This window comes from Thalassophryne amazonica, chromosome 3 (assembly GCF_902500255.1).
Source record: "Thalassophryne amazonica chromosome 3, fThaAma1.1, whole genome shotgun sequence".
Taxonomy (NCBI): Eukaryota; Metazoa; Chordata; class Actinopteri; order Batrachoidiformes; family Batrachoididae; genus Thalassophryne; species Thalassophryne amazonica.
Window position 1 is genome coordinate 45,497,238 of NC_047105.1, and position 14,791 is coordinate 45,512,028.

The window sequence follows — 14,791 nt, forward strand, 5'->3', positions numbered from 1 at the left end:
CCAGCTCCTCCGGGGGAACCCCAAGGCGTTCCCAAGCCAGCCGAGGGATGTAGTCCCTCCAGCGTGTCCTGGGTCTTCACCGGGGCCTCCTCCCAATGGGACGTGCCCGGAACACCTCTCTAGCGAGGTGTCCAGGGGGCATCCGGAAAAGATCCCCGAGCCACCTCAACTGACTCCTTTCGATGTGGAGGAGCAGCGGCTCGACTCCAAGCTCCTCTCGAGTGACCGAGCTCCTCACCCTATCTGTAAGGGAGCACCCAGCCACCCTGCGGAGGAAACTCATCTCGGCCGCTTGTACTCGCGATCTCGTTCTTTTGGTCATGAGCCAAATCTCATGACCATAGGTGAGGGTCGGAACATAGATCGATCGGTAAATCGAGAGCTTTGCCCCCCTACTCAGCTCTCTCTTCACCACGACGGTCCGATACAGCGACCGCATCACTGCAGATGCTGCACCGGTCCGTCTATCGATCTCATGCTCCATCCGTCCCTCACTCGTGAACAAGACCCCGAGATACTTAAACTCCTCCACTTGAGGCAAGGACACTCCACCGACCTGAAGAGGGCAAAGCACCTTTTTCCGGTCGAGAACCATGGCCTCGGATTTGGAGGTGCTGATTTTCATCCCGGATGCTTCACACTCGGCTGCAAACCACCCCAGTGCACGCTGAAGGTCCTGATTTGACGAAGCCAACAGAACCACATTGTCCGCAAACAGCAGAGATGAGATTCTGTGGTTCCCAAACCAGACCCCCTCTACACCCTGGCTGCGCCTAGAAATTCTGTCCATAAAAATAATGAACAGAACCGGTGACAAAGGGGGCCAACGTGCACTGGAAACAGGTTTGACTTACTACCGGCAATGTGAACCAAGCTCCTGCTGCAGTCGTACAGGGACCGAATAGCCCTTAGCAAAGGACCCCGGACCCCGTACTCCCGGAGCACCCCCGACAGGGTGCCCTGAGGGACACGGTCGAACACCTTCTCCAGATCCACAAAACACATGTGGGCTGGTTGGGCAAACTCCCATGAAGCCTCGAGCACCCGATGGAGCGTGTAGAGCTGGTCCAGTGTGCCGCGACCAGGACGAAAACTACACTGCTCCTCCTGAATCCGAGGTTCGACTATCGGTCGAATTCTCCTGTCCAGTACTCTGGAATAGACCTTACCAGGGAGGCAGAGGAGTGTGATTCCCCTATAGTTGGAACACACCCTCCGGTCCCCCTTCTTAAACAGAGGGACCACCACCCCGGTCTGCCAAACCAGAGGCACTGTCCCCGATCGCCACGCGATGTTGCAGAGGCGTGTCAGCCAAGACAGTCCCACAACATCCAGAGACTTAAGGTACTCAGGATGGATTTCATCCACCCCTGGAGCCTTGCCACCGAGGAGCTTTCTAACCACCTCGGTGACTTCGGCCCAGGTAATGGATGAGTCCGCCTCTGAGTCCCCAGTCTCTGCTTCCTCTTCAGAAGACGTGACAATGGGACTGAGGAGATCCTTGAAGTACTCCTTCCACCGCCCGACAACATCCCCAGTCAGGGTCAACAGCTCCCCACCCGCACCGTAAACAGTGCTGGTGGAGAGTTGGTTTCCGCATCCTGAGGCGTCAGACAGTTTGCCAGAGTCTCTTCGAGGCCAACCGATAGTCCTCCTCCATGGCCTCCCTGAACTCATTCCAGACCCGCGTTTTTGCCTCTGTGACCGCACGGGCTGCGGCATGCTTGGCCTGCCGGTACCTGTCAGCTGCCTCCGGGGTCCCACCTACCAACAAAGATAAGTTCGGGGATTGCCGCCACGACAGGCACCAGAGACCTTGTGACCACAGTTACGAGCGGCCGAATCAACAATGGAGGTGAAGAACATGGTCCACTCGGACTCCATGTCTCCAACCTCCCCCGGGATCTGGGAGAAGCTCTCCTGGAGGTGGGAGTTGAGGACCTCACTGACAGAGGGTTCTGCCAGTCATTCCCAGCAGACCCTCACGATATGTTTGGGCCTGCCAGGTCTGACCAGCTTCCTCCCCTCCCAGCGGATCCAACTCACCACCAGGTGGTGATCGGTCAACAGCTCTGCCCCTCTCTTCACTCGAGTGTCCGAGATACGTGGCCAAAGGTCAGATGATACGACCACAAAGTCGATCATCTACTTCCGGCTCAGGGTGTCCTGGTGCCACGTGCACTTATGGACACTTGTGCTCGAACATGGTGTTCGTGATGGACAAACTGTGACTAGCACAGAAGTCCAAAACTGAACACCACTCGGATTCAGATCGGGGAGGCTGTGCTTCCTGATCACCCCCCTCCAGGTCTCACTGTCGCTGCCCACGTGGGTGTTGAAATGCCCCAGGAGAACAATGGAGTCCCCAATCGGAGCGCAATCTAGTACCCCTCCCAGGGACTCCAAGAAGGTCGGGTACTCTGCACTGCCGCTCGGCCTGTAGGCCAAGACAACGGTGAGAGACCTGTCCCTGACCCGACGGCGTGGAGACGCGACCCTCTCGTTCACTGGAGTAAACTCCAACACATGGAGACTGAGCTGGGGAGCAATAAGCAATGCGACCCCAGCTTTCCGCCTCTCCCCGTGGGCAACGCCAGAAAAATGAAGCGTCCAGCCCCTCTCCAGGAGTTGGGTACCAGAGCCCAAGCTGTGAGTGGAGGTGAGCCCGACTATCTCTAGTTGGTATCTCTCAACCCCCCGCACAAGCTCAGGCTCCTTCCCCCCCAGCGAGGTGACATTTCACGTCCCAACAGCCAGGGGCTGTGAGCATGGACCGGGCTACCAGACAAGACAACAACTGTTATGATTATTTATTAGTGGAAGAAACACATGATGACTGTCAATCTCCCTCGGACTGGGATTCCATGCAAGATCTCACTTTGTGGGGTAAGGATGATTCTGAGAAAGCTCAGAACTACACAGGAGGACCTGGTCAATGACCTGAAGAGAGCTGGGACCACAGTCACAAAGATTACATTAGTAACACATGATGCTGTCATGGTTTAAAATCCTGCAGGGCAGTAAGGTCCCCCTGCTCAAGCCAGCACATGTCCAGGCCCATTTGAAGTTCACCAGTGACCATCTGAATGATCCAGAGGAGGCATGGGAGAAGGTCATGTCAAGGTCAAGATGAGATCAGAATAGAGCTTTTTGGAATCAACTCCACTTACCATGTTTAGAGGATGAGAACAACCCCAAGAAAACCATCCCAACCGTGAAGCATGGGGGTGGAAACATCATACTCTGGGGGTGCTTTTCTGTAAAGGGGACAGGACGACTGCACCGTATTGAAGGGAGGATGGATGGGGTCATGTATTGTGAGATTTTGGCAAACAACCTCCTTCCCTCAGTAAGAGCATTGAAGATGGGTCATGGCTGGGTCTTCAGCATGACAATGACCCCAAACACACAGCCAGGTCACCTAAGGAGGGGCTCCGTAAGAAGCATTTCAAGGTCCTGGAGTGGCCTGGCCAGTCTACAGACCTGAACTCAATAGAAAATCTTTGGAGGGAGCTGAAACTCCAAACCTGAAAGCTCTAGAGAAGATCTGTATGGAGGAGTGGACCAAAATCCCTGCTGCAGTGTGTGCAAACCTGGTGAGAAACTACAGGAAACGTTTGACCTCTGTAATTGCAAGCAAAGGCTACTGTACCAAATATTAAAATTGATTTTCACAGGTGTTCAAATACTTATTTGCAGCAGTAACATACAAATAAATTATTAAAAGATCATACACTGTGATTTCCAGATTTTTTTTTAAAATTATGTCTCTCATAGTGGACATGCACCTAAGATGAAAATTTCAGACCCCTCCATGATTTCTAAGTGGGAGAACTTGCAAAATCGCAGGGTGTTCAAATACTTATTTTCCTCACTGTATATTTCTAACATGTATTTCCTAATGATACCAAGTCAAGTCTGAGAGCATGTGCAGGTGTTGTGCTTTGCTGCATCCATGATAGTGATACTTCCTCTGCATTATTATTTTCCTCATGCTTTTATTTTGGCAGTCCTGCTCCCTGTGCATGTCACTGTCTTCACTTCCTGGACTTTCAGGTTTCCAGGTTCACGTGCATGCTTATTTCCAGAACTGATTGGATCATACAATATTTAAACATCACAAATCCTTCACTCCAGTGCCAGATTGTCTTTGGATTCTTCCTGTGCATTTGATTTTACCAGACCCACGCCTGTATTATCAATGATGACAATGGTTGTTCTGATGTGGATGCCATGAAGAACAGACTGCTACGGCTAACTGTTGTGTCTGCTTACCAATAAATAAAGACTTTGAACTGTTTACTGAGTGTGCAACAATCAGTACTTAACTTTGGTTAGTACAAACCAGCCAATCGTTACTGTACTACATTAGCAAGGGAGTAGTAGAGACACAATTTGGACATATTGTGCTGCCACTAATGACCTGTCCTTCAATCTTACCTATCTTCAAATTTCTTTTTGCAATGGCAGAGTGTTTATTTAATGTCGTGATGTATGTTTGTTCATTCAATTCCACGACCCCTCAGACACCACCATTGTTTTCCAGTCTGTCGGCTATCTCATTTGAATTTTCCCAGGAAGTTCTTCTTCAGTTACCAGGCTCCGGCCGCATTATGGGATAGTGTAATGTTGGCTTTTTGCACACTATGGACACAGCAGTAGCAACTCCCAAAATTTCTCAAAATTTCCTGTATATTCGTATTGTCAATTGTGTCGGTAGCATGGCCCAAGCAGAGGGTCACCCTTTTGAGTCTGGTCTGCTTGGATTCTTTCTCAAATCATCAGAGGGAGTTTTTCCTTACCACTGTCACCTGTGTGCTTGCTCTAGGGGTTGGTAAGGTTAGACCTTTGTAGCCCTGTCTAAAATCATTTGTGGTACACCTTACTTGTGTGAAGCGCCTTAAGCCAACTTTATTGTGATTTGGCGCTATATAAATGAAAAATAAATTGTAGCAGATCATCCAGGTACCGTTCACCTACTACTAAATACATACGTAGTATTTCGACACCCTATGCATTGTGCGTACTGTTTTTACCTACAAAATAATACGCTAGTATGCACATTCAGATGTAGCCGTTGGGTACAGATTCATTCAATTACCAGAAGCCCTTTAGCTTGAGTCCACTTTTTAAACCTCCTTTAAAAACTAAAACCTCCTTTGTCCATCAGGCCATCAAACTGTACAACTCCTCACTCAGGGGGAGGAGGAGTAACAGGAACACAGAGAACAGGAAGGAGAGGAACAGTAGTAGCCAGTAAACCAGTATTGATCAGTATGTCTGGTATTTATATTGTGTATTTACAACCCCAATTCCGATGAAGTTGGGACGTTGTGTGAAATGTAAATAAAAACAGATTACAACGATTTGCAAATCCTCTTCAACCTATATTCAACTGAATACACCACAAAGACAAGATATTAAATGTTCAAACTAATAAACTTTATTGTTTTTGTGCAAATATTTGCTCATTTTTAAATGGATGCCTGCAACACATTTCCAAAAAGTTGGGACAGTGGTATGTTTACCACTGTGTTACATCACCTTTCCTTCTAACAACACTCAATAACCATTTGGGAACTGAGGACACTAACTGTGAGTGTCATGACTGAGTATAAAAGGAGCATCACCAAAGGGCTCAGCCATTCACAAGCAAAGATGAGGCGAGGATCACCACTTTGTGAACAGCTACATGAAAAAAATATTCCAACAGTTTAAGAACAATGTTTCTCAACATTCAGTTGCAAGGAATTTAGGGATTCCATCATCTACGGTCCATAATATAATCAGAAGATTCAGAGAATCTGGAGAACTTTTTACACGTAAGCAGCAAGGCCACAACCAACACTGAATGCCCGTGACCTTCGATCCCTCAGGCCTGTGTCACTGCATTAAAAACCAACATCATTGTGTAAAGGATCTGACCACATGGGCTCAGGAACACTTCAGAAAACCACTGTCAGTTAACACAGTTCGTTGCTACATCTACAAGTGCAAATTAAAACTCTACCATGCAAAGTGAAAGCCAAACATCAACAACATCCAGAAACACCACCACCTTCTCTGGGCCCGAGCTCATTTGAAATGGACAGACGCAAAGTGGAAAAGTGTGCTGTGGTCTGATGAGTCCACATTTCAAACTGTTTTGGAAATCATAGACGTCGTGTCCTCTGGACAAAAGAGGAAAAAGACCATCCAGATTGTTACCAGCACAAAGTTCAAAAGCCAGCATCTGTGATGGTATGGCATGTGTTAGTGCCCATAGCATGGGCAACTTACACATCTGTGATGGCACCATCAATGCTGAAAGGTACATCCAGGTTTTGGAGCAACACATGCTGCCATCCAAGCAACGTCTTCTTCAGGGACGTCCCTGCTTATTTCAGCAAGACAATGCCAAGCCACATTCTGCACGTGTTACAACAGCGTGGCTTCATAGTAAAAGAGTGCGGGTACTAGACTGGCCTGCCTGCAGTCCAGACCTGTCGCCCATTGAAAATGTGTGGCGCATTATGAAGTGCAAAATACGACAACGGAGACCCCGGACTGTTGAACAACTGAAGTTGTACATCAAGCAAGAATGGGAAAGAATTCCACCTACAAACCTTCAACAATTAGTGTCCTCAGTTCCCAAATGCTTATTGAGTGTTGTTAGAAGGAAAGGTGATGTAACACAGTGGCAAACATACCACTGTCCCAGCTTTTTTGAAATGTGTTACAGGCATCCATTTCAAAATGAGCAAATATTTGCACAAAAACAATAAAGTTTATCAGTTTGAACATTAAATATCTTGTCTTTATGATGTATTCAGTTGAATGAATATAGGTTGAAGAGGATTTGCAAATCACTGTATTCTGTTTTTATTTACATTTTACATAACATGCCAACTTCATTGGAATTGGCGTTGTATATTTACATTTGCAAACTGCTTTTTTTTTTTTACTTTCACTTTTGATACACGGTGTGCTTCTTACCCGGTGTGCTGCTATACAATGCTGCTGGAACCTCAATTTCCCTGAGGGGGTCTTCCCGAGGGATCAGTAAAGTTCTGTCTAATCTACAACCCCTGGCAAAAATTATGGAATCACCGGCCTCGGAGGATGTTCATTCAGTTGTTTAATTTTGTAGAAAAAAAGCAGATCACAGACATGACACAAAACTAAAGTCATTTCAAATGGCAACTTTCTGGCTTTAAGAAACACTATAAGAAATAAAGAAAAAAGATTGTGTCAGTCAGTAACGGTTACTTTTTTAGACCAAGCAGAGGAAAAAAATATGGAATCACTCAATTCTGAGGAAACAATTATGGAATCACCCTGTAAATTTTCATCCCCAAAACTAACACCTGCATCATATCAGATCTGCTCGTTAGTCTGCATCTAAAAAGGAGTGAACACACCTTGGAGAGCTGTTGCACCAAGTGGACTGACATGAATCATGGCTCCAACACGAGGGATGTCAATTGAAACAAAGGAGAGGATTATCAAACTCTTAAAAGAGAGTAAATCATCACACAATGTTGCAAAAGATGTTGGTTGTTCACAGTCAGCTGTGTCTAAACTCTGGACCAAATACAAACAACATGGGATGGTTGTTAAAGGCAAACATACTGGTAGACCAAGGAAGACATCAAAGCATCAAGACAGAAAACTTAAAGCAATATGTCTCAAAAATCAAAAAATGTACAACAAAACAAATGAGGAACGAATGGGAGGAAACTGGAGTCAACGTCTGTGACCGAACTGTAAGAAACCGCCTAAAGGAAATGGGATTTACATACAGAAAAGCTAAACGAAAGGCATCATTAACACCTAAACAGAAAAAAAACAAGGTTACAATGGGCTAAGGAAAAGCAATTGTGGACTGTGGATGACTGGATGAAAGTCATATTCAGTGATGAATCTCGAATCTGCATTGGGCAAGGTGATGATGCTGGAACTTTTGTTTGGTGCCGTTCCAATGAGATTTATAAAGATGACTGCGTGAAGAGAACATGTAAATTTCCACAGTCATTGATGATATGGGGCTGCATGTCAGGTAAAGGCACTGGGGAGATGGCTGTCATTACATCATCAATAAATGCACAAGTTTATGTTGATATTTTGGACAATTGAAAGGATGTTTGGGGATGATGAAATCATTTTTCAAGGTGATAATGCATCTTGCCATAGAGCAAAAACTGCAAAAACATTCCTTGCAAAAAGACACATAGGGTCAATGTCATGGCATAGGGTCAATGTCAATGAGCAGATCTGATTTGATGCAGGTGTTAATTTGGGGGATGAAAATTTACAGGGTGATTCCATAATTTTTTCCTCAGAATTGAGTGATTCCATATTTTTTTCCTCAGAATTGAGTGATTCCATATTTTTTTCCTCTGCTTGCTCTAAAAAAGTAACCGTTACTGACTGCCACAATATTTTTTCTTGATTTCTTATAGTGTTTCTTAAAGCCAGAAAGTTGCCATTTGAAATGACTTTAGTTTTGTGTCATGTCTGTGATCTGCTTTTTTTCTACAAAATTAAACAACTGAATGAACATCCTCTGAGGCCGGTGATTCCATAATTTTTGCCAGGAGTTGTAAACAGCGGAGTGCCAGGTTCCAGTGCACTCTGGTTCTTGTCACCTCTCAAACACACTTGGGCTGTACACTTTAGAGTCCGCCATAGATTGTCAAGATAATGCCCAAAATGTAAGGGGGAGTTTGACAGACTTTACATAGAAGAATCTATCCAAGCTGCTGCATGCACAGTTTCTCCAAGTGAAGCTTCCCTCACTAGTCTGCTCCCTGCACAATCACTCTGTCTTTGAGGACGGCCTGATGTCAGCATGTTTACCAAATTGTCCCACATTATTTCTTCAATGACAGAACTGAAATGATACTAACTTGAATGTGATGATGTTGGGGTGTTTGAGTTTGCGCAGGTGCTTGATGTCTGTCTCTTTGATGTTCCGCACTTTCTTCACAGCGACTTCCTGGCCATGCAGTTTGCCGAGGAACACGGCACCCTGGGCTCCGCTGCCCACCCACTGCAGGTCTGATATCTCTTCAAATGGGACCTCCCATGCTTCTGTGGATGGGGAACAAGATAGGTACACAGTGATGAAGAGTATTTCATTTTCAAGCCCCACTAAGAAAACAATTTCTGGAGCCTCCCTTAAATTGTTTTCTTATTGTTTCAAGTTTCCAGTCCTGTTTCTTTGTATTGTTTTACTGTAATTCTGCTTCCTTTTTTCATGGTCTGTCCTTTTGCATTTCATCATCTTGTAAATGAAACATTGCTTTAATCATCTGTGTGATTAGGTTTGAAAACCTTGCAATCTTGTTTGAAACAGCGCTTAATATACCAAAAAGTGTCAAACAAAGCTAGTAACTGGAAAACATGCAGCACTGCAATAACAGATCGGGCTTGTTTCCTCTGTCGTGATGATGCCTTGTTCTGTGGTTGAACCTCTCCTTAACCTGAGACCGGGAACGTGCAGCACACACACAGTGAGCTGTAATCTCCTGTGGGTAATTCTCCCTCAGCCTTTCTAAATCCTGCTTGGTGCCATTGTGTGACTGATGGGAAACAGGGGTGCAGCACTCAGGAGGGGGTTAGAGGAAAGAGGGATTTAACAGCCTAATATGGATGTATGTTGACCAGGAAGGTGGGGGTGGATATGTGGAAAAAAATAGACAACATTGAGAGGGATTCCCTGCTCATCTGCATTAGTCCACAAGGCTGAAGACAGAAAATACACAGAAAATATCCATCATGCTCAGCTGCTGTTCTTTTAGGGGAACTGTGGAATTTTACAACCTAGGCTATATTTTTAGACTACTTTGCTTGCCAATCTTTTCACTCTGGACAACAATGAAATTAACTGGCACAATATTAAGTTAGAATAGAAACTCTGTGTTGGGTTATTCAGCTAATTAATGCAACAATATGGGACAAGCTAAAAACACTCACATTAACCTTCTTCTTGTCACCACTGAACAATCAAAGATGCCATTGGAAGTTTCTGGTATCACAGAGAGGATTCCTGTACAGGTAAATGTCAGCATATTTATCTCAATAAATGTCAAGAAACGCTTTTAAATAATTGATTACACAGTTAGCTGCTTACCTTAGCCTAGACATCTTCCCTCAGCGTTAGTCTCCACTGAAGCATTACAAGTCAACTGCTGATTAGGGCCTCATTCTGTAAGACATTGTCCCTTATCAGCAATCGACTTATAATGCTTCGGTGGAGACCAGTGCCACCTGCCTGCTACAAGGCTAAGGTTAAGGTGCTAATTATACACTGAACAGAAATATTAATGCAACACTTTTGTTTTGCTCCCATTTTTGATGAGATGAACTCAAAGATATAAAACATTTTCTATATACACAAAAGACCCAGTTCTCTCAGATATTGTTCACAAATCTGTCTAAATCTGTGTGAGTGAGGACTTCTCCTTTGCCAAAATAATACGTCCAAACTCACAGGTGTGGCATATCAAGATGCTGATTAGACAGCATGCTTATTGCAGTTGTGCCTTAGAACATCTAAAAAGAACAGTGTTCTCCTTAAAACAAACAAACAGAAAATAGTTCAATTCTCTGATTTAGTACATTTCTCTGTGGAAGTGATCCGTCTCTCTCACTAACAACCCCACCTGCTCCTAATCCATCATCAATCCATCATATACTAACAATCCAGCAGGTGGCAGACACGTCTATGGGAAATTACATGTGCAAAACAAAGTTGTTTTTGTTTGATGTGGTGCATCAAAGGTTGCCAGATATGAAAGGGTTTGTCCTCATTATACACCCTTTTGTTTTGATGATCTATCTATCTATCTATCTATCTATCTATCTATCTATCTATCTATCTATCTATCTATCTATCTATCTATCTATCTATCTATCTATCTATCTATCTATCTATCTATCTATTCACTCACTGCCTTTTACAGGATACATGTCAAGCACAATTCCATTTAATTTAATTTTCCAAATTTGATGAACAAAATCATATTTTTTAATCTCAAATTGCTGTTGTCTTGAACAATAGTGACCATGGGGAAGTAGCTACATCCCCCCCCCCAACACACGCACACTTTTACAATATCACCATTCTTCCCGTCTGTGGGTCTGATTTACTGATTTACTGTGGTGTGGCACAGAGGAGCTGAGAGGTACAGATGGGCCACGGGTGATAACAGGATGAAAAGGAGAGTGAAGCAGACAATAGGGATAGGAGAAGGAGGGGCAGATGAGAAAGTCAAATAGGTGATAAAACATCAGTGGCCTATAAAGTCTGCCACCTTCCTGCAGAGTGCTGTGACGCTGGATTGCTTTTCAGTAAGTTTGCATTTTATGAAACAGTGCAGTGTTTGTTAATGAGGACATAATAACTGTGCACACGCTCATGTCTGTGCACACTCGCGTGCATGCTGCTCACACGTGAGTGTGTGTGTGTCACGTTCTCGTTAATAGAGATGAGAGGTTCAGGGTCAGAGCGTGGCCATGCATAATTCATGAAACAGATTTGGCAGAGGAGTCCCAGAGGAGCGCTGTGCTATTGTATTGGCTGCAGACATAAACAATTCGGCATCACAGGGAGCTAGTTTGATCTTGGGGATGGGGATGTAGGTGGGGTCAGGCTAGGAGGCGAGAAAATGAGAAATGAGGAGAAAAAGTGATGGGGTGTTTTTCCCCCCTCGTTTTGTCAGAGGTGTTTGTTTACAACACGGCCTTTGTGGGTTTCTTTTTCCACCAGTTGTTAAATTGTAATTAAACGAATGGATAAGATCAAATTAACATATCAAAGCTTCACAGTGAAGGCAGCTGCTGCTGGAATATTTATCAGTAGACATGATTCTACACGCTGTATATCAGGGAGTCAACTTAATTGGAGTTGACTATGTCACTTACCATCCAGGTCATGTTTGTGCTCGGTGGAGTAAGCTTTGCCAATCATGGTCCAGACAGGCCTCAGACACCCAAACAACCCCTCCAAAAAGCCTCCTCCCCCTCCGTTTGACTGGCACTGGATCCTGGCGTTATCCGCCTGGCTGCGGACAGCCATGCTGTCCAGCTCCTGTCCCTCGCCCTCAGTCTTTCCAGGACCCCCGTCGTGCTCATGGAGCTTCAGAACACTGTTGGCAAAGTGCTCCTGTTGTTCCTCGCTCGGCGTCTGGCTGTGCCTTCCCTCTCCTCTGCCACCTCCTCCACCCCTTGGTTCGACAGCACCACCGGTGTCTATGGACAGGACGTTACGAAGGACACACTGGGTAGGGGTGAGGTCCATTTCCGGTGTGCAGGGTGTTTCGGCATCGAACCGGCGGAAGGACAGGGGGTCAGAGAGGGGAGTGTTGAAGTTGGAGAGAGAAGGTGAAGGGGCTCTGGGTTCATGAATGAGCGCCATGAGGGGCGTCAGGCATCAGAACGTGCAATAAAATGGGAGCCCTAAAGAGATGAAAGGGGCAGAATGAATAAAAGTCATTACTTTTATCCTTCAAGAGCTCCTAATGCCATAAAACTATGAGTTATTGATCTGTAACCCAACAGGACTGAATGTGAGCAGAGCAACTCTAATTTATCTGCAAGTGCAGGTGAGCCAGAAAGACCGATCTGTGGTGAGCATCAGTATCCCAGAAATGCAAATGAAGACTTTATCATGCAGTTTTTAATGAACTGTGTTGGTCCAATTTAGAAAATGCTGCACATCAACACTTCAGAAGGTATCTGCAGGATGACACGGTGTTATTAAATAGGTAATGAACAAAACCAGAAAGCTGTTCACTGCCTTTAAAGAGCTTTCTGTTTGTATCCGCCTTCAAGGATAAAAGATTTCTGAACATTATTGGATTTGGAATAAACTGCTATTTATACCAAACACTGTTCAGTGGATGGTGTGTTTGACTAATAACAAACATCCAAAAAAAAAAAAAAAAAAAAGAAATAAACTGCAGATAATGCTAACAGTTAGCAACTGCCATTAACACAAACAATTAGCATGCAACCACAGATAATGCTAACAGTTAACACAGGCATCAATATATATATATATATATAGAGAGAGAGAGAGAGAGAGAGAGAGAGAGAGAGAGAGAGAGAGAGAGAGAGAGAGAGAGGCTGCACTCTGCGTTGTGTTGTTATGACTCTGCCCATTCGCTCCCCTCGGGATGCAAACTCACGATCTCCAGCATGTTAGTCGGACTCTCTAACCAGAAGGCTTTTATCACAGACCTCGTATATACGAGGTCTCTTAGATAATAAACCGACCCTTTTATTTTTTTTTTAACTATATGGATTTGAATGACGTGCAATTACACCAATCATGCTTGAACCCTCGTGCGCATGCGTGAGTTTTTTCACGCGTGTCGGTGACGTCATTTCCCTGTGGGCAGGCCTTGAGTGAGATGTGGTCCCGCCTTCTCGGCTGAATTCCTTTGTTTCACACGCTGCTCGAGACGGCGCGCGTTGCTTTATCAAAATTTTTTCTGGACCTGTGAGGAATATCCGAGTGGACACTATTCGAGAAATTAAGCTGGTTTTCGGTGAAAAGTTTAACGGCTGATGAGAGATTATGGGGTGTTTCTGTCGCTGTAAGGACTTCCCACGGAGCAGGACATCCTGCAGCGCTTCCAGGCGCCGTCGTCGGCCTGTTTCGAGCTGAAAACATCCTAATTTAAGGCTTAATTCACCCAGGATGTCGTGAGAGAACAGAGAAGATTCAGAAGAGGCCGGCATGAGGACTTTATGTGGACATTCCACTGTTTAAGGACATTTTTTAATGAAAGACGTGCACGCAAATTCGCCGAGTCGTTTCCATGACGACTCGGCGAATCTGTGTGCGCCGCGACAGGAAAAACACCTCCGTGTTGAAAACCATTTGTAAAATTCAGGCGGCTTTTGATGGCTTTCAACAAGTGAGTAACTGAGAAATTATTTAACAGCTTGGGCATGTTCCAACTTGCCCGTTAAGGTTTCCAACGGAGGTGTTTTTCCTGTCGCGACCCCCCGCGGTCGGGTCCGGCCCGACATGCGACTCTGCCCGCACATTCTTTCATTACAAAATGTCCGTTAACAATGGAATGTCCGAATAAACTCCTCATGCCGACTCGTATATATATATATATATATATATATATATATATATATATATATATATATATATATATATATATATATATATATATATATATATATCCGACCTTATTATTTTTTTCAAAAACCATATGGATTTGAATCACGTGTGATTGCGTCAGCCAAGCTTGAACCCTCGTGCGCATGCCTGAGTTTTTTCACGCCTGTCGGTTGCTTCATTCGCCTGTGAGCAGGCTTTGAGTGAGGTGTGGTCCACCCCTCTCGTCTATTTTGTATTGCGAATAAATGTCTGAATGATTTGGATCTTTGCTGCATTAATTTTTTTCCATAAACTGTAAGAGACCTCCAGGTGGACACCATTTGAAAAATTAATTGCAGGGGATTCTTGAAAATTAATTAGCTTCATACAGGCGTCTTCTAACTGTCACAGCACTTACAGGTAACTCCAGGCTGTCTTTGATCATCCTGGAGCTGATCAATGGGTGAGCCTTTGCCATTCTGGTTATTCTTCTATCCATTTTGATGGATGTTTTCTGTTTTCTTCTGCGCGTCTCTGTTTTTTTTTGTCCATTTTAAAGCATTGGAAATCATTGTAGATGAACAGCCTATAATTTTTTTGCACCTGCGTATGTTTTCCCCTTTCCAATCAACTTTTTAATCAAACTACGCTGTTCTTCTGAACAATGTCTTGAACGTCCCATTTTCC

At 44.7% G+C, this 14,791-nt stretch overlaps 1 protein-coding gene across 1 annotated transcript in view; it reads right to left on the minus strand.

The window, feature by feature from the left end:
* The window catches only part of LOC117506630 (mitogen-activated protein kinase kinase kinase 12-like), a 95,008-nt gene that overhangs the window by 66,177 nt on the left and 14,040 nt on the right, over positions 1–14,791 (minus strand). Inside the window, exons 2-3 of the mRNA XM_034166157.1 lie at positions 11,908–12,441; positions 8,889–9,072 (exon numbers count right to left, since the gene is read on the minus strand). Of these exons, the coding sequence (XP_034022048.1) occupies positions 8,889–9,072; positions 11,908–12,400 (677 nt within the window). The 5' untranslated portion in view covers positions 12,401–12,441. The remainder of the gene's footprint in view (positions 1–8,888; positions 9,073–11,907; positions 12,442–14,791) is intronic.